At 40.2% G+C, this 19,793-nt stretch overlaps 1 protein-coding gene across 1 annotated transcript in view; it reads right to left on the bottom strand.

Moving 5' to 3' along the window:
• KYNU (kynureninase) overlaps positions 1–19,793 on the bottom strand; it is a 227,509-nt gene that overhangs the window by 25,109 nt on the left and 182,607 nt on the right. Inside the window, exon 10 of the mRNA XM_054972577.1 lies at positions 19,429–19,502. Within this exon, the coding sequence (XP_054828552.1) occupies positions 19,429–19,502 (74 nt within the window). The remainder of the gene's footprint in view (positions 1–19,428; positions 19,503–19,793) is intronic.

The raw sequence follows: 19,793 nt of genomic DNA, 5'->3' as shown, positions 1-19,793 counted from the left end.
AAGCTGAATTAAAACTGTTCCATCAGCCGATAATCAACTATTACTGCAGAGTGCACATATATCAATTCTTTTAACCAAATACCAGATTGGGGTGGAGGAAATACAGCTTGAAAAAATACACAAAACTTTTTTTTAAAAAAAACCTTTCAAGTTCTTCAGATAGATTAACCAGAGTGCAACATGTGCTGTTAAAGTTCTTTCTGAGATACAACTTTGAACTACAGCAAACAGATTCATCCTACCTACATGTCTTAAGGACAAAGTACACTTTACATAGAAAGCATGAAACAAAGTCCTGTTGGATGACCACGCAACTGGGACCTCACAGGGAGAAAAAGGCAGTCTGAGTTGAAAAACAGCCAGTAAGGAAAGGGTTAAGAAGTCACTCCCCTTGCTGCTCTTCCACTCAGAATTGAAGCCTCCCGATGTTTCTTTTCATGTTAAAAAAAGAAAAAAGGAGGGGGGGTCATTTAACATATTTCTTAACATTTTTTCCAGTATTAGAAAGATGCCCTTGGATATTTGCCATTCACAAGCAGAATCCAGAAACACAAACCCCACAGGTCTATGGTGGGCCTAGATTGGCCTAATAAATCACAACCCTCAAGACAATGTCCCATTAAACCTAATTAGCCAAAGCCTTTATTTGTAAACTGCCTCTTCTCGGGGGAAGTTTTAACTTTTGGTTTTCAAATGAGCAGAAAGCACTTAAACTGCTTTCCCTCTTCATTTGGAAGGGGAAACAGCTTATTTTTTAGTATAGTCAAGGGTACTTTAAGAAGTTGGTGTAAAATTTTGATACAGTTCATAAGCATTTTAATGTTATCTCACAACATTATGTGAGAAATGAATAGTTTCTCAACCGACAAGTTCACTGTCCTTTGTGTAGAATCTTAGTGCAGCTGCTATCTGGATCAGCAGCGTCCAAAATGCTAGACCCTGCCCTTTATTAGCTGGTTAAATGACTGCTGTTACATCCCAGCTGTCTCTTTGCCATCTTCTCATGTAGCCCTTTAAAAAAACAAAAGCAGTTTATTAGAACTAGGACCAAATCTTTGTGGGAAAACTGTACTGCTGATCAAACTCTTCATTACTATCACTAAACCTTTCCGTTTGTTCTGCTGACCACAGCATTCACCGATATTACATACAAAGCTCCCTTGGTGGTTGTCTTGAAATAGAATGCTCTTAGGCTCAGTTCAGATGTTTTATCACTGGTACATGTGTTAAGATTGCCAACTTTATCTGGAGAAATTTCTGGAGATTTGGGGGCAGTGCCTGGAGAAGATGGAGTTTGGGAAGGGAGCTAAGTCAGGAAGTGATGCCACAGATGCCAAAGCTATCATTTCTTCCAGGGGAAATGCTGGAACATCAGTTGTAATTCTGTGGCAACTCCAGGCAATGGTTATGGTAGCTGTGTGGATGTATTCTATCACTGTAAGGTTATGCATCTGCTCTTTCATGTCAAATCCTACTTCAAAAAGGGAACTCTTTCCTTAACATGCTATTGAGATGGGTTGTCAAGGTTTTGATGGTGTATGTGGCCTTTCACAGTATATAGATCTAGCAGTTTAGCTTTCATCACTCTGCTCTGTGATTGATTAGTATCTGTGTTTTTCTGTCTCAAGTTTGTAGCAATCTGACAGATACCTAAAGCTGTGTGGCTGAAAATGAAATGTGCAAACATTCCAGTTAACTATTGCTATACTAGATACAACAGTAAAAATTTACCTTCTGCACTTCTACATACTCTGCTGAGATCGTTCGTTTCCCCCCAGTGTGTTTATCAATCATCTCAGCTGTTTGCCTGAATACAGCCTAGTATTGTAGACCTAACTTCAAAAGCTGTGAAATCTGTTAAAGATTAAGCCTGTTGGTCCTATCCTGTGATGACCACAATTGAAAGGATGCAACCACATGCTAGGCATTTTCCTATTCTTATTGGAAATTATTTTTCCCCATAAATTATTTTTACAGGCACTTGTAGACATTTTAAGCCGCAGAAGTTTCATGCTCCGAGCATGCAAATATGCAGCATTTATTCCACTGGGAAAACAAATAACATTTAAGTATCAGCATTTTAGATCTCTTGGATGTTTTATCTGTTTCAGATTTCCTGACATAGACTTCTTATTTTTAAGTACTGGCCTAAAAAAAAATACTCTCACTCAGATCCTGACATAAAATATCAACTTTTGGTTACCTATAATATATACATAATATATTGAAAAAAGTGAAAACTCGGCACAACCTTGGGTAGAAATTGTAAATTGCGATGGAGGAACACCATGAAACTTAACAAAAGGAAAGTTGCACTGTAAGGCTTTCGGTATGCCTGTCCTATGAGTGATTTAATGGCAACTAAAAAGGCTGTCTTTAAAGGAAAGATAACTCACAGTTAGCCATTGATTCAAATCAATTTATTTAGCCATTGATTCAAATCAATTTATCAAAAACCTGGATGAGACTTCACTGAGGCACTGGTAGGGAGAGAGGAGGGTAGAGAAACAAGCCCTTAAGAAAACTCTTACATAGTTGTGCGGAAAAAAACCAGATGAGCTCTCAATAAGGCCATGAGATGCTGAAAAAGTGGCTACATAGAGGTTACTGCCTACCCTGCATTTCTTAAGTATAACAAGTAATCAAAAATACAAGCCAATGAACTTGATTTTGGAGGAATACCATGTGAGGTAGCCAACTGGCAAATGTACACCATTTAACCGTGTATTATCTGTGAGACTGTGAGAGTAAGTTCAAATCTGGGAAACCTTAGAGGAAAATCCCTTATGAATCCACCAGCCAGGCTGTTAGATGAAGTAACAGCAGGTCATAATAAGAAAGGGGGCCCATGTCAGTCAAATCCTACTTCAAAGGGATATGAATACCCCCTGCCAAGGGACTGGAGTGGGAAAAATTAAATTCCCCTGCCAGGTAAGTTGGAATGCATCCCCAAGAGAAGTTGCATCAAAATAGTTAAGGAATGGAAAAGAGGGCATTAGGAACTGCTATGGGAAGCAAACGGGTCCACAGAGGGGAACCCTCAGAGCTCCAAAATAAGTGTAAAGTAACAGTCTTTGAGAGTCCAGTTGTGATTTGTTGACACAGTCCTGCTGAGGACATGTTTCAGAGTTTGACGTCCCTGTAATCTGAGGGGTTTGCAAGGAAATTCCTCTCACAAAGGCACCAGATCTAGATGGCTTCTGTGCACATTGCTAAATATCCTGTGCCTCCTTGCTTGTTGATGTAGAATTTGGCAGTCATGTGGTCAGTAACCAGGTGGACAACTTTTGCCTTATAGGATAGCTTGAAAAGAAGTTAGTGTATGTCTGATGGCTGTAAACTCCATGAGATTTATGTGTAATTAGACTCAGTAGGGAACCAAACACCATTAGTCAACAGTGAACCACAATGAGCACCTCAGCCCTTTAGAAAATCATCTGTCATGACTCTATCTCATAAAGAGGTATGCCAAATATGCATCCCCTCAACAAATTAGAGTCTTGAGACCCTCAGGCCAAAGACCTGAGAATACTTCTGGGCACAGAAAACCATTTCCACTGGGAATAGTGGGAAGGACTGAAATGCTGCAAAAACCAATTTTGCAGTGACCTCATGGCCCTTTTCACACTACTTACTTGTTTCCAAAACATCGCGAGATGTAGCGCAAAAAACGCAGAAGATAGCGTCTTCTCGCGAGAGTTTTGCGCGATGTCGCGCAAAACTCTCGTGAGAAGATGCTATCTTCCGCAGTTTTTGTGCTACATCTCGCGATGTTTTGGAAGTGAGTAAGTAGTGTGAAAAGGGCCCATGTGCAAGTGAGTTTAGGGGGTGATGGCTGTGGTTGAGGCCATAAAACCTGAAATGCCTTTGAATATTCAATGCAGGCTGGAATGTGCATCTGAAAAAAAGACTTAACCAAGTATCATGTAGAGTGCGTCCTATCTACAGGAGTAATGTACAAGTCATTAAGGAGTTGAGAATCACTCCTTTAAATTGAATAGATTGGATAAGGAGTAATTTGGACTTAGCCCAATTTACCAGCAAACACAGCTCTTGGACTGTACATAAAACAAGCACAACATGCTGTGATAAAGTGGTGACAGATGGCACCACCAGGAGGCAATAATCCAAACTGGGATTAAATAATGAAACTCCACAAATGCAGGTGAGCAACCACCACAGCCAAACACTATGGAAAACCTCTAGGGGCTGTAAGAAAGAAAAAGGCAAAACATTGTACTGGCAATTGGCAGCTCTACACTGGAATTGTAAATATTTCCTACAATCAGGGTGAATACAGATGTGGAAATCTTGGAGATCTAAAACTGCAAACCAACTATTTTTATTTCCCACAAGTTAAGTACTATGAAAATCCCACCAGGGGTCACCATAAGTCAACTCTGGCTTGAGGATGCTCTGCACCATTGAGTACTTCAAACAGGGCAGCCATATGGAACTTGGACATTTTAAAACATAGATTCAAATTTCTGAGGTCTAAAATTGGCCTCTCTCCTCCATCCTTCTTGTCTGACAAAAAATAACAAGAGTAGAACACTGCATTAGTATCTCCAGGGGAATCGCTGAATAGATCTCTAACTTAAAAACCAGGCAACCTCCTCCTGCAGCTGGACTGGAGGAGGGGGGAAAGAAAATGAAAAAACTTACAACAACCAGCTGAGGCTCTGAACTATAGGAAATAACCATATTTAACTATGGAGAGGACAGAGGAATCCTGAGTTATCATCTCCCATTTATGATGGCAGGTAGCTGTGTTGGTCTGCAGCAGAATAGCAGGATCTGAGTCAAGCAGTACCTTGGAAACCAACATTTTCAGGGTGTAAGATTTTAAGAGTCAAAGCTCTGTTTATAACCTGAAAATCTTGTTTGTCTCTAAGGTGCCACTGGACTCAAATCCTGCTGTTAAGCCATGAATGACATTTTAAGGCTATTGAAGATGTAACACAGTGACTAGAGCAGTCAGCACAGCAGCTTGCTGATTTGCGCTTTGCTCAGTCTAATACCCTCAGCTTGAATAACTTTAGCTAGATTTTTCTTATCATTTGGCAAAAGATCCAAGTGAGTAGTCATATGGTCCTAATGCAGCATTTGATGGCCTTGTAGTTTGCCACTCTAAATGCCAATGCCCCAGAAGAGTAGATCTTTCTACTCAGCCCATCCAACTTGCAATCCTCCCTGTCAGAAGGGGCTGAGTGAGACCCAGAACACTGTTTGGAGGGCATTAAAAGATCCTAAGGTTCAGATCTGTTGGCTTTGGATCCGAAGATACAATGTCCAATTCTAGCAATTTTGCCATCCACACGAACTGTTCTGGAATACAGATGAAGATCTTTAGTATGAGAAATTAGTGTGGAATCTCCCACCACCTCATCAGGAGACTGATCTGATGTCACATTGGATCAGAGCTCAGCGGGAGAGAGCAATCCTTTATCAGACTCTGGGTAGATGAGCACTTGATGGAACTATGGCAGCAGGACTGGAACTGACCGAAGCAGTTGGTGAAACCAAAGAGAGTGATGGATAAACCTGCGGTTATTGGTCCCATGCTCCTCACTGCAGCCCATATGTCAGAGATGGGAATGGAGCATATGGGAACCACAGTGCCTGAGGCAGGCCCCAGAAGAAAGGGGGTGCTCTTGCTGCTGTGGGCTCAAGAAATGGAACCAAATGTTGTTGTGATGAACACCACTTCCAAAGCTGAGAAGCTGGATAGAGCAGTGGCTTGACATCAAGCTTCCCTCCAGATAGCAGTGGGCAGTCAATAGCCCTTGGATAGAGTGATGGCGTCTGAAGAGGGGGCAGCCTGTCCTCCTGTCTGCAGGTAGCAGTTTTGGTGCAAGCACCTGAGTCAACATCAAGAGGGAAGCCAGTCATAAACAGGTCTCTCTAGACTTGTGCCTAGACTAACACTGCAATCCTAAGAAGAATTACTCCAGTCTAAGCCCATTGCACTTCTTAGGATTGCACTGTTAGTCTTGGTTTTCTTTGGGGATGGTCCCAATGAACTTCTTGGAATGGAAGCTGCCCTGCACATGCAATGAGTAGGCAGATCTGATAATGGAGCTGAAGGTGCTGGCACTACAGACGGTGTGAACTGAGGGAAGAAGCATTCCCCCTCCTTAGTCAGATGCTAGTTTTGGTGGGAAAGGACTGGCACAGAGCTGAGAGAGAGCTATAGAAGTCACTGGAAAGCTTTAGAACTTTTCTCTCCCTGGCTGACATGTGCATGTGCAGTCCCAACGTGGGATTGCACAGAAACCACAAAGATGAACCTCGAGAACCAACAAATATGACATGGTACTAGTCTAGCATGTGCAGTGCCTTGGTCTAGCTTTGCATCTAAGGCTGAATCCACATTACCTCGGCGCGTCCCGATGTTGCACTAAATGTTCGCTAAACACCTGGAAGTATAGTGTCTTTCAAGCACGATTTCTGAATCGCGCTAGAAAGACGCTATACTTCTGGGTGTTTAGCGAACATTTAGTGCAACACTGGGACGCGCCGAGGTAATGTGGATTCAGCCTAAATCTGTTAACCCAGGCAGATAGCAGCAACACAATGTAAGGCTGGCAAGCAGGAAAGGGAATCAGATTCTACAACATAGTCAGGCTCATGAGACTTTATATGTGGCATAATGGTTAGAGTGTCAAACGAGGTTCTAGGTGACCCAGGTTCAAATCCCCACACTGCTATGGAAGCGCATGGGGTGCCCTAGGTAGGTTAGGCTTCTCAGCCTAACCTACCTAACAGAGTTTTTGTGAGAATAAAATGGTGGAGAGGAGAATGATGTAAGGTGCTTTGGATCCCTATTGGAGAGAGGTACATGCATAAATATATACATACTAGAGTGGAGGAATGTCAAAGTCTTCCCATGCCTAGGCAGACCATGTTTAGGAGGAAACCGCCCACCTTGACCTCTAGCTTCCTGCCACTTCCAGGGTGGGTTGCAGCAACTCATTTCTGATTACACGACCAGAAGTGGTCTTGCAGCATTGGACAATACGTCTCATCATTTCCCAAAGTTCCCCTGAGTTGCCACCTGAGAGCTGGCAACCCTACCCACGTCATGTAGAGACCAAACACATACTTAGAGGTAGTCACTGTGCAACTGAGAAAGAAAACAATTCCCCCTTTGGTAGCCAAGAAGTCATTTGAAGTTACTATAAGCGTCTTCAAAGCTGCAGCCTAACATTTAAGCACAGTCGTATCTTTTTTGTTTTGTTATTTCATTTAAAGGGTTTTTTTCCCTATAGGCATCCTTTGCACTCACCATCATATCACACAAACTTTGTTTTATTTTAAAACCCTACCTGCTGGTAAGCATGCACTAACTTAAGACTTTGTAAATCTTTTCATTTTAAATACAAGGCTGTGTATAACATTCTGCTTTAATCCTCTGCTGAAGCTTATCTATTATTCTCTTGACTGCTTTACATATATTTATAAACCTTTCATCATTGAAAAAATGTGCTTTTTGAAAGAATTCTGCTTAGGAAACATTCCCCCATCCCAAGAAACCAGCTTTTTAAAACTCCTGCATTGTTCATCTACAACAGTAAACATGCAATTCCACCCCTGCAGATCAAGACAAGGTTTTCTAGGAAAAAAACTGTCATTCTAGGGAAGCGTATCTTGAATTTGTCTGTCTGTCTGCCTGATTGGCTGGCTCTGTCTGTCTGTCTCAATCAGCTTAGTATATCCCTAGGTCATCCATGTCCAACTTTTAGCATTTATAGGGAGCAATCCTAAGCAGATCTACTCAGAAAAGAGTTCCTTTTTTTTACTGCCAGGAAAATGTTCTTAAGATTGCACCAATTAATACTCAGTTCATAATAAGGCAGGTGTTCATTGGCCATCCATGCATACACTTCTGAATTTGCTTAGTCTGTGCCCTTCAGGTTCTTAAGAAGCTTCAACAATCTACTGTAAATGTCACTGTGAGATCGACTGAGCTTCACCTCAAGCATGTCTTGCAATTCCAAACCCAATCATCATACAAGGGTCGAATCCACATTCACCCATTACCTGCATGTTTATCGGATATCTTCCGTTTGCCTCCAATCCGTGATTTTTTCCTCTTCGTTCACATCCCTGCTTCCAATCCGTCTTTCTTGCGCGTCCCTCCGGTCACATGGCCGCTCAAAAACCGCTTTTTTGGGCGGGACCTTTTTTTCCCCGCCCATTTTTTTAAAAAAAATTTTAGCACACTTTTCCGTTATTTCGATCTTGCCTTATAAAGAAACATCATTGAAGATAATGATGCCTCTCTTTCCCCCACTGACAGCACTGATGGCTCTCTCCCATTTCTTTTTTGGAAATTTGGAAGCATGTGGGAAGCTTTCGTGGGCATTTCCTATGCAGGACAGTTCAGTGCCTGAAGTTTACTGAAGTTTCACTTCCTTGGAGTGTCATTATTTCGATATTTCATAATTTCGATATTACAGTAATATAAAATAAAAAAATAAAAAACAGTTAAAAAGGAAGTTTCACGAGTCCGTTCTGAGAATGGATTCACCCCAAAATGATTTTTCAAACTACCAGATTTGATTCAGAAACAGCATAATCAATAAATCCAATGCTATGAAGTCAAAAACAGTCTTTGCAGACTATGGAGCACTTGCAAGTTGAATCAGCCAATAGGAACTCTCAGAACGGCCGGAGAGACAGGAAGTGGGGGGGGGGTTTAAAAAAACACATAAATTGCGCATTGGCCCGTTCACGGCCACCGTGAAACTCCCGTTGAAAACCTGTGACCACATATTCGGGAGAAATGCGAATGAAATGCGTCTGTTTAATGAGGTAATGTGACCGGCACTCGGGATTGCGTGGGGAATGCGGGGAACATGCGACTTAGAATGAGTAATGTGGATTCGACCAAGGAGTGCCTGTTTTCACAATCACTTCAGCACACGGGCTGCAGAGGGGAAATCACAATGACTTGTCTCGGCTGGCTCTGAGCCACTTCAGTCTGTGATGAGCCGATAACTTAACAAGTGCTGTTATGCATAAGTTTTTGGTTTTGACAAGTCACTGTAAATGACGCTTTCCTACAAGTTCAGCAGTACAACCCTAAGCATTAGTGAGACTTGTCTAAGCCCATTGATTTCAATGAATTTGGAGGGGTGTAACTGCTTAGGATCGCTCTGTTAAGTTATGCACTAGAGCACACCTCACATCCGTAGCCAAACTGTACAATATAACAATTTGTTCCATTTCTTCATGCAGGGATTTACACCTGAGGATTTACATCAGGCATTCTTAAATGACAATAACCACACTGTGAATAGAAGAAACTGATTGACAAGGCCAGACTAGTACCCAGGAGCTGAGAAATCCAGTATAGGTACAGCAGAGAAAATGACAGAAGGTCGCTTATCACCTACAACTTGCCAGTTAGTACAATTCCAGCATCAATTAACTACAACACACATTGGACAATGCCTGCCTGCCTTGAACTGGTAGGCCTGTTCTCCCTTAAAGACAGGTCTGTAATTTAAAATGGCTACTCACCAGAAACACATACTGTCTAACAAAGAAAAAGCCTGACACTAAGCCCTGCCACAAAAGCCTGTGTTAACTCTGTCCTCAGAGACAGGTAATACAGCACCTAACAATATAATCAATCACACCATCAATGGCTCTTTCACATGCATGTCCCCATGTGATATATGGCATCACCTGCAACAACATCTTTCTGCTGTTTACTTAGGACAAAGTGGTTAGTGTTCATGCAAAAGAATAAACATCTGACTTAAAAATGGAAACATTCAGAAATCGATTGGGGAACATTTCAGTCTCTGAGGACTCTATGACCTGAAAAATCATGGCGCTTTAACAAAAAGAAGCCGCCAGTGTGAAAGATCATTTATCAGGAAATTGAATTCTAATAAATTTGGATGTAATCAGATTTGGAGGTGTTTTTCTGAGTCCAGAATGAAATTGATCATCTGTATATGTTGAGTTGGTTTAGTGGGAAAGATAATTCTATTACTGTTGTAAATTATGCGCATTCAGGTTTTCACTAATTAAAACCTAAACCAAGATCTCTACTTGTTTTTATAACCAACCTTTACTGGGGAAAAATTAATTTCTGTAATATCTGAAAATCTTCTAATGTGGTCATTTCCCTAGGCCCTACATGTCTAACAGACCTAACCAAGGTCAGAATGAAATAGAGAGTGACTCAGCAGATCTGTAACTGACAGAGACATTTACCAATCAACAATATTTTACAGATAGTGCCATACAAGAGAATAGGATTGATAGGTCTATCTTCCTAATGCTCCCCAATCATGCTGCTGGGTTACCAGCTTCGGAAGGCTTTGAATTTATATAAGCAATGACTCTTGATTGCTTGAGGTATTTTGTTCTCAAGTGCTGCTTGCTAGGCATGGAGGCTTTACTTGCAGATCATAGTTCATAAGTATACAGACTGGACAGGGAAATACAACAGAATTCTACAGTTCTACTGATAAAAGACATCATGGCCAATGGCATAGATAAAGGCCAATATTTTGCTTGCACCTTACAGGGTAGATAGAGGAAAACACTACATTTGCCCCTCTCTCCGACATTAGTCAGCAGCATCTGACAGTTTCTCTCAATAATGTAAGTCAGTCAGTAACCCAGAGGAAGATTACCGCAGCCCAGCAGACACAGAATGTAAATGCGCCAGTTGCATTTCATGTTTTTGTCCTGCAGCCCATTCATCACTGTCCAATGTCATGGTTTTGTGACGAAGCCATCGTTCAGCACACTTCTGACAGCTTTGCAATAATCATGAGTTAAGTTATGAGGCGTGCTTGCAGTGAAGCAAACGCACAAGCACTTCACCATGAGCCGAGCTCAGTCCGGACTTGCTGGAAGGCTTCATGAAAAATATGGCCCCCATCTCCCTTTGCTCTGCTTTCTCACCATCTTTATGCCAGCTCTCTGCCAATTTGCCCCCGTTAAGTCCTGCATATGTGCACTCTGCTGTTCTGCTCTCTGTGCCTAGCCAAGCCTCTCCCTGTCATCCATCACAATGCACTCCCAAAGCCTGTTCCTACTCCTCTTCAGAACCATTTATCCAGCATTGCCATCGCCAGGCTTCACAATGCTTCCTGCTACTAGTTAACGCTCCCCTGAATTATCCTTCCTATCCCTTTATCTCTTTTCACTTTTATTCCATACAACTTACTTAGACCTCATGACACTTGATGTGTGCTCATTTTAGTGCCTTTTAGCTCCAGCATTATGTGAATAGATGAAGTACTCCCTATTCACTTTTTTCAAGCTATGCCTGATTTTATTATACATATCCTCTCCCTATTAATTTGCACAGTACTGAAATCAGGCTCGGCAGTCTGTGGTTTCCAGGCTCAGGTTTGGAGCCATTAAAAAAAGAAATGTTACATCTAATCCTTCAATGGGGGGCCTGGTATTAGAGGCAGTTTACATTTTAAACTGTGTGGTTCAGCAACTTTAAAACTGAGACCTTTCAGAAGCGATCTATATTGCTGGTCCATCTATTTACTCTAAAATGTCTTTCATGAACCTTTAAATGAGAGGTGATTCTTCCAATTTGTCACCTGAAAGCGATATTTAAGGGATGAGTATCTCACCAATATCCAATATCTTTCATGAAGATAAATGCTAAGTATTCATTTAGTTCTGGCAGGGCTCCTGCTTTTAATGTATGTTTAATTTTACTACAGTGGGGGATTACACAAAAGTCCTTATGGAGACCCATCCTTTGAAGCCCTGGGCACCAGCTTATAGGATTGATTGACTGCCAAGAGCAGGTGGCCTGTGCTGTACCAGTAATCCACATCTTCAAATCACATTTACTGAACACTTGGAAGGGGGACAAAGAAGGCCTGTACTGTGGTCTCCACCCCAAGTTCTGTACATTCAGTGAATATGAGAAAGCTTACAGGGCTGTGATCTCACCCTCCAGTGAATGAGCAGAAGTCAAAGGAAGGGAGCCATCAAGCATACTCCTGCTTCTCTGCCTCATGTTCAGTGAACATGATTGGAACATGTGAAGTTACAGTTACGTTGCTTTGATGTGGGTTAAGGTCCCCTTTAGTTAAGTGCTGCAGGGCTAAAATGTAGCGACACGAAGTTTCTATACAGATATGCCATTTAAATTCAGGACCATTTGATTTAAAAAACTCTGTAATTTGTTAATAGCGACTTGTTGCATGTATTAATGGTGATTATTCCTGACGGGAAAAGAAAACGTAGGCAAGACGAAATCTATAAATACTTCAGGGTTGCAAAGAGGGTGTGTAGCATAGCAAATAGAACAGCACCTTTCTTTATTTTCCCATCATATTTCTTCAGCTGGGTTTTAGCAGCTTCTGCATCTTTTTCAGAGCAGGCTGTTGGCCTTCTGTGTCTAATGAACAATAACAATGACTTGCCTTGATCCAAAAAACTATAAGCTCAACTAAAAGCTGAGGTAAAGTTCCTTAATCTTAAATTTTTCTAATCTCCGCCCACCCCAAAAGGGAGGGTAGGGTTAAAAGACCATTTACTAAGTTAAATTTGGTGTGTTGTTACAAAAACAATGAAACCATGAACAAAATTAGGCATGCTATAGTATATACTACTACAAACCAAGAGATTTTTCTGTGGCCTGTATTTTTTTTCCAGCCATGTGTTTCTGAATAAAAGCATGGCAAATGGTATTAGAGACCAAGACTGCATTATAATACATCTCAATTAGCCTTATTAAGCATTAACTTCTTTTTACTAGTGACAAGGACAACTTTACTGACCTACCATGTTGGTATTTTTGAAAGAAAGCTAAACTTTATAGCATACATTGTTATTTAATGCATTTTTAAAGAAATTACTTTCATATAAACATCAATAACGTGAAATCTGAGAAAGTTTGAAAAAAAATCTATAATTGGCAAAAGGAAAAAGATTGCCATAATATCAGCCATGGGGTGAAAACAATTGATCAAATCATTTAAATGACACAGGAAGATTGTGGATGAGAATTTAATTACTCCTTTAAGAGGATGCTAAAAAGGGAGGAAATAAAGTTATAGTCCCAGTTTATACATTGGAATGAACCTGTCTGGCCACTGGGTGTCATCCTTGATTCAAATGACGATGGAAGGCTTTCTAGCCACAGCATAACGTCTGCAGCTTCGGCAGCAGTTAAATTCTACTCTATTTGATTGTATGGCATACAGCAAATTCTTTGGAATTTAAATCAGCTATAAAATGGAATGCTTTGACACAGACAAATTCACTATTGTCTTATTGCCTTACTCGGAGACTTGGAAGAGCCTGATTATGTGGGGGTGAGAGAGAGAGAGAGAGAGAGAGAGAGAGAGAGAGAGAGAGAGAGAGAGAGAGAATGGCATTGTGATATTAATTGCCAGTCTTTTGTGGTCCCATGTAAATGCTAAATGAATACCCAGGTTAACTTTAAAGAGCTCACATTTCCAGCTGTAATCAGTTTTAAACTGCACTAACACTCATTCCTTGCTCCTCAAACTTTGCCATTTCCCATGGTTGATTTGTTACTGTAAGCTTCTTGTTAGGGGAAATCACACATGAAGCTTCCTTATACTGAATCAGACCTTTGGTCTATCAAGGTCAGAATTGTCTACTCAGACTGGCAACAACTATCTAGTGTCTTTCACATCACTTCCTACCTTGGCCTTTTAACTGCAGATGCTGGGCGTTGAACCTGGGCGTTCCACTGAGCCACTGTCTCTCCCCTCAACATGTCTAGTTTTCTGTAAAGCGGAATGTTCACTGATAGCACTGAATGATAGATAATACAACAACTGTCTGACCTCAGCCAACATGGCCTTTCTATGATTGCCAACAGGAACGGAGATTTAAAAAAGTCCTGTCCCTTTAATAGAGGCTTAATGTGTGGAAATGGGCACCTGTACCTTTCATAGCATGAAGATAAATAGCATCACCTGGTAAATAAGCCTCTGTTAAAGGGACAAGATATGCAGTTAGTAACCTTAGGTCCTTCTATTATGTTGTCAGTTCTACTGTGTTGAACGACTTGAATATTCAGCTCAGTTATTAGCACAAAGCCGTACTGTTACTATCACTGTTCTTTAATCAGATCCCTCGTTTCACTACTTGAAATAACGTTCTCTTATGTTTCCTAAAGCATGTAATAACTTCCTTTACATTTATATACATTTATATGATCCAAGATTACAACAACACTTTGCAATGCATTTAAAAAGGGCATGGGGAATGTTCCTGACAGAATCCTCCTAGAATGTGTCATTCTGATCAGTTGTCATGTATGCTAGCATACCACCTGTCATGATTGTATTCTGTATTCTGCATTTTGTACTGGTCAATGCGGTTTACCAGAGTTATATACTATATTCAGTGTACTCATCTGAGAGTGTCTTAACTTCTGCTATTAAGTGCAGGAGAGCCAGTGGGCCCCTCCATCATCTGTTGCAAATATGTGCTTTCACTTTTCACAGCAAGTGTCCTTGGAGGAGCTGCTAGCTGCAAACATTGTAACTTTCCCAGAGACAGATTCTCTTTATATTTCATGTAGTCTAAACTACTTTGTTCCCATGCAATCTTTTTGGGGTTTCGCGCCAGAATGCAAACGGACCAGGGAGGGCGGGAAGTTTTCCCATAATAGCCAGACCTTTGATTTGTCACTTCTGCCAATTTCTGCACCTTCGGGTGAACACCTGTACTGAATGGATCTCAATAAAGCTGCTTCATCTGGAACACCTGTGTGTTAACTGTGGATGGCTTGCAGGACCTAACTGCCAGGGACAGGCATTGGTATTGCCCATATCATGGAACACACCTTTGTAATTACAGACTATACTCATTTCTTTGCTTTGTATGATAGAAATCATAGGAAAAACCATACTTCATTGGTGTTCTCTTGCTATTTGTGGTATATAACTCTGTAACTGAGCCCACAGACAAAGTAAGGTAGTTCCTACAGTTTAAAGAACCAACAAACTTTAGGCATTTATCTTTTGCAAATCAGAACGTGGGAAAATCATCTTGTAAATTGCTGTTACATCCAGTAATGAGTTCTCAATTGGAAGTGCCCAAGAAGACTCCAAAATTAATCAGAATTATTGTGTCTAGACTGTTGTGAATAATATTATTAGCTGTCTAGACAGCCTAGGCATTGCATCTAATGCAATATTGCTTGTAACATAATATCTATTTTCTCCAAAACCTGATTTAGTTTTCCTTATTCTATCTGATATCAAAATAACAACTAACAATTTCTTAAATCTTTACAAGTGGGAAGAAATGTTTACATGTGTTAAGATAATTTCAAAAACTATAATAACTCTATTATTCTTAAGGGATACAGAGGGACTGTTTTTTAAAAAGTATTTCTTGTTTTTATGCAGCAAACCACTCATCCAACAGCACTTCATTTTAATAGATTACAAGGCTTTGAGAACAGAGCTCTTTGCCTAATGCTTCTTGGCTTTATATGTGGGCATAATTTTAATAAAAAGATGGCACTATTAAGGAGCTATTAGAAACAGAACTGAATTTCCTTTGCCTTTTGTTCACTAGCTAGAGAAATCTAAAACTGCCATATAAAAGTATCATTTTTAAAAAAGAAATTTAAATGATTCAATGATTCTATTTACATGAAACTATCTATTTGACATGACTTGATTTCCTTATTTCTAATATTGTAAGCATTCTTTTTTCATTCTGCTGCATTTGCAGCAGAAAACAGATTCAAAAATAATCAGCATAGACTGGGTGCAGAAATATCTTAAGCCATCTTTTCCGTATTATTATTTTGGGGTAAGAAATGCAGACCGCTTTCTCCATTGTGACACTTTCTCTGCATGCCTTCTCATGTTGCTGCCTTCCTGAGTTTGGTATCATATGTTCCTGGCACTGAAGCAATAATTTTTTAAAAATTGACAGTACTGTGCTCTCTCAGACACTGCATTCATGGCTGATGCTAGGATGCTTCAGAAATTCTCCTCATCCAAATTTCTCCCTGAAATTCTGAGTGATTCGATCTTGTTTCCAAAGTGGAACTGGTTTATTAAAAAGGTTCCAACATTTGATTTATTTCCAGATTTTTGCATAGTGCACATGCAGTTTCTAACAGCTTTCAGTTACTGTTGTTCATGTCTCCCTCCTTCATATGATTAACTCATTCTTACACATTGATAAAAACTGCAGAAAGGGGGGTAGAATCTTGATGTGGCTGCAGCACAGCTCCACTGCCTCAATTCAGAAGTGGTCTTGGAGGAACTGAATGGTTTCCCCACCATTCTGAGCCCAATTGTGAAATCTTTCCCACAACTTGCTCACGAACCCTCAACCCTTTGTGATCCCTGCCCCCCAACACACTGCCTCTGTTGGCCATCCCTCTGTGTAGCAGTAGCAACAGGGAGGTCTCTCTCTCACTGTGAGACCTCCATCCTTCTTTCTTTGAACCTGAACTCTATTACAACAGTGTTCCAAGGAGGGTTGTCAGGTATGACCTGGCAACCAGTGGGAGAAAGTGGCTGGGCGGGGAAAGGAGAGCACCATTGGGTGATGGTGTGATGCCACTTCTGGGGGAAACCTGGAAGAGACATCATACCTCTCCAGGAATTGGTAGAAACTCTAAAGAGATTCCTGGAGCAGTGTGATGTCACCTCTGGACTTTTCCCAGATGTGATGTCATGTGGTTCCTCTCATCAGCAATTGTAGTGTCAGCTAGCAACAGGCCAAGACAGGAGATTCTGCTTGTAGGAAGGCACTGAGAAACAATTTAGTCGCTTTCCTCAGTGACCTGCTGTTAGACTGAAAAGCAAAAATTGGCCCTGAGGTTTATTCACAAGGAGGTGAAAGGGTTTCTCCTGGTCATCTAACTAACTGGTTGTATGTCTTCACTTCAGAGGTTTCTGTCTGAAGTTGCCTCTTTTTGACCAGGTGTTGCAAGTAAACAGTTGGTACATGTCTATTTGACCTCCCAATTTGAGCCTGTGATACCTGACAAACTGAAGAGGTGACTAACCAAAAAAAAAGTAAGTACGTGACTGAATGGCATGAATGAAGAAGCGATAAACTGCATGCATGTGCATTAAATTAAAACAGGCTCTTAGTACTATTCTGCAGCTGTGATGAAAACACAATGAGTTGGATCCTATGAACAGCAGAAATTCATGGACTGAATCTTTGCCACTCTCCTTGGAGCCTCCTGTGCCATCTAAAAACCTGCTCCTGAGGATCAGTAGGATCCCACAAGAAGACAATGCAGGATGTGGCACAAGGGACTAAAGCCAGAAAACACTGACAGAAATGTCACAACTTCTTGCTCTGTTTAGTGTCATCCTCTTGCCCTGCACTGCACTCCCCTACACTGATTCTCCATTCTTTGAGATTTTTCTGACCCTTAGAACAGGCTTTGACAAATTGTCTTTGGTTCTAGAAGCCAGCCTAAAAATTTAGCAGCCAGACTAGTTTTTCAGTCTGCAGAATTTTGTATAGTAATTACCATATTTTCTAATTAACATATAAGCAAGCAATGACAAGAACTTCATGCACATGCATTTTTATGCCATACCATGAAAGATAGTCTGATGTGAAATGATGAATACATTTTTGTATTTCTCATTGAGAGACACAAGGATAAAATCACTGCTTAAAATACTAGGTATTTTTTCAAGCCCTACTCTAGGAAATTTTAAGGGAGCCTTGCAAGGGGAAGGAGGAGGAGAGAGGTCTATGAACACCTTTGATTCATGGTTTATAGAATCCAGTACTTTCAATAAATCTCTTTTGACTGGTTTCCTTTTATAGTGACTCCAGAGTTCTTTCTACATGGTCCTGAAATAATGCAAAATATCAACACAACATCATGTTATAGCAGAGCTGTTAAATTTCCTGTCAATAGCAGCAAGTAAAAGTATTGTTCTAGCTTAACACACAATGACTTAATGCTGGTTTACATTTCCTGCAATGTGGGGTTCTGCTAAATAGTTCTTATAATAATGCCAGGCCTTAAAATCCATGGATTTACTTTATCAGTACAAACATACACACACACAAACAATGCATTTCAACAAATTTTTAAGTATTATTGATATCTAATAATTTATCTATGCATTCTGAAAAAGTTGAACATCACCATCATAATCATTATTAGATGTTATTACAGACAACTAGAAGTTTGGGCTGAATTTTTTTTATTCTTCACCAACTTGAATTTTATCCAAGAATCTAGGAGTCAGTCAGGTATCACCTAAGTATGTGGCATGTTCCAAATAGTGAGGCTGTTTGCAGCTGTCCAGCTGTTATCCTGTCTATTCTGATATCACCTAGATGTTTGGTTAGTCCTTTTAGAATAACATGTAGCACCTGTGTCTCTACTTGAATAACCATTGTACGTTTCTCACAGAGATACTGAACTTCAAATCTTAGATCTTGATATTTTATCTTTTCAATCTCTTTTTCTTCCATCCCACAGTCAGCTGGGATTGCCATATTGATCAGTTTTACCTTCTAACTTTCAACCACAATAATAGCTGGAATATTATGTTCTAACTTCTTATTTGTTTGGATTTTGAAATCCCAATTGTTATTGGGGCTTTTTTGTTGTTATTATAAATGATATATTTTTCCTGCTCCCTTAGAAATCTTGTATCTGCTATGTGTTTTATTCAGTATCATTGTTAGTGGTATCATAACAATGACAAACTATAAAGATGACAAGGAATCACCTTGAAATATTCCACGCCTGATACGGACACATCCTAGTTCCACTCCATTAGCTGTCAGTTTTGTGCACCGTTTTCTCATTGTTGCTGACAATAATTTTCTAACATTGCTGAGTCCAGACTAATTCTTGTTGTTGTTATTGTTGTTGTTGTTGTTATTGTTGTTGTTATTAGAGCCAGTTTGGTGTAGTGGTTAAGAGCACGGGACTCTAATCTGGAGAGCTGGGTTTAATTCCACACTCCTCCACGAAGCCAGCTGGGTGACCTTGGGCGAGTCATAGTTCTCTGGAGCTCTTTCAGCCCCCCCCCACCTCACAGGGTGACTGTTGTGGGGTAATAATAACACTTTGTAAACCGCTCTGAGTGGGCATTAAGTTGTCCTGAAGGGCGGTATATAAATTGAATGTTGTTGTTGTTGTTGTTGTTGTTGTTATTAATATTATACTTTTCTGTATGTCTATTCTTAACTATACTAATAGCTATGAACAAAGTGCCTAAAACGTTTCAGATATTTTTATGGAAACTGTTATTTTGACAGTTAACAGACATTAACAGTGAATAAGATCTCCTTGCTATTAAATTTTCTGGTTCTCATATCTCTGCTTCTCAACTTCATGCTTTTCTATAACAACATTTGTGATAACAAACGAATGAAAAGCTTTTCAATATTAGAATGGGTCTTCCTAAAAAAGTAAAATATACTTACATCGGTTTTACAGTCTGAGAATGTTTCTCATGAATATAGGCACCAGCTAGACCACCTGCTCCCGTGTTTAGATACTGTAAAATAAAATCAATCATTTAAAGGTATTCATTTCATTATACACACAGGAGTCAAGTGTCCTCATTCTATGCAGAAAGTAATAGATAGACTATGATGTCAGTGACTATGACTCAACCTGAAAAAAAGCTTCATTTTTTGCTCTGCATAGATTTGTGTAATATTAGCAAAGTAAAGTAATTTCTTTAGTGGCTGTTCCAGATTAGTGGAACTCATTCCCATCGTAGAAGCTTCAACATCTTTTGGAAGTGTGTTTTAAAAAAAAAACCCTTAATTTGGCATTTGATACC

Source organism: Eublepharis macularius, chromosome 2 (genome assembly GCF_028583425.1).
Source record: "Eublepharis macularius isolate TG4126 chromosome 2, MPM_Emac_v1.0, whole genome shotgun sequence".
Classification (NCBI taxonomy): domain Eukaryota; kingdom Metazoa; phylum Chordata; class Lepidosauria; order Squamata; family Eublepharidae; genus Eublepharis; species Eublepharis macularius.
This window is presented reverse-complemented; position numbering and strand designations above follow the sequence as displayed.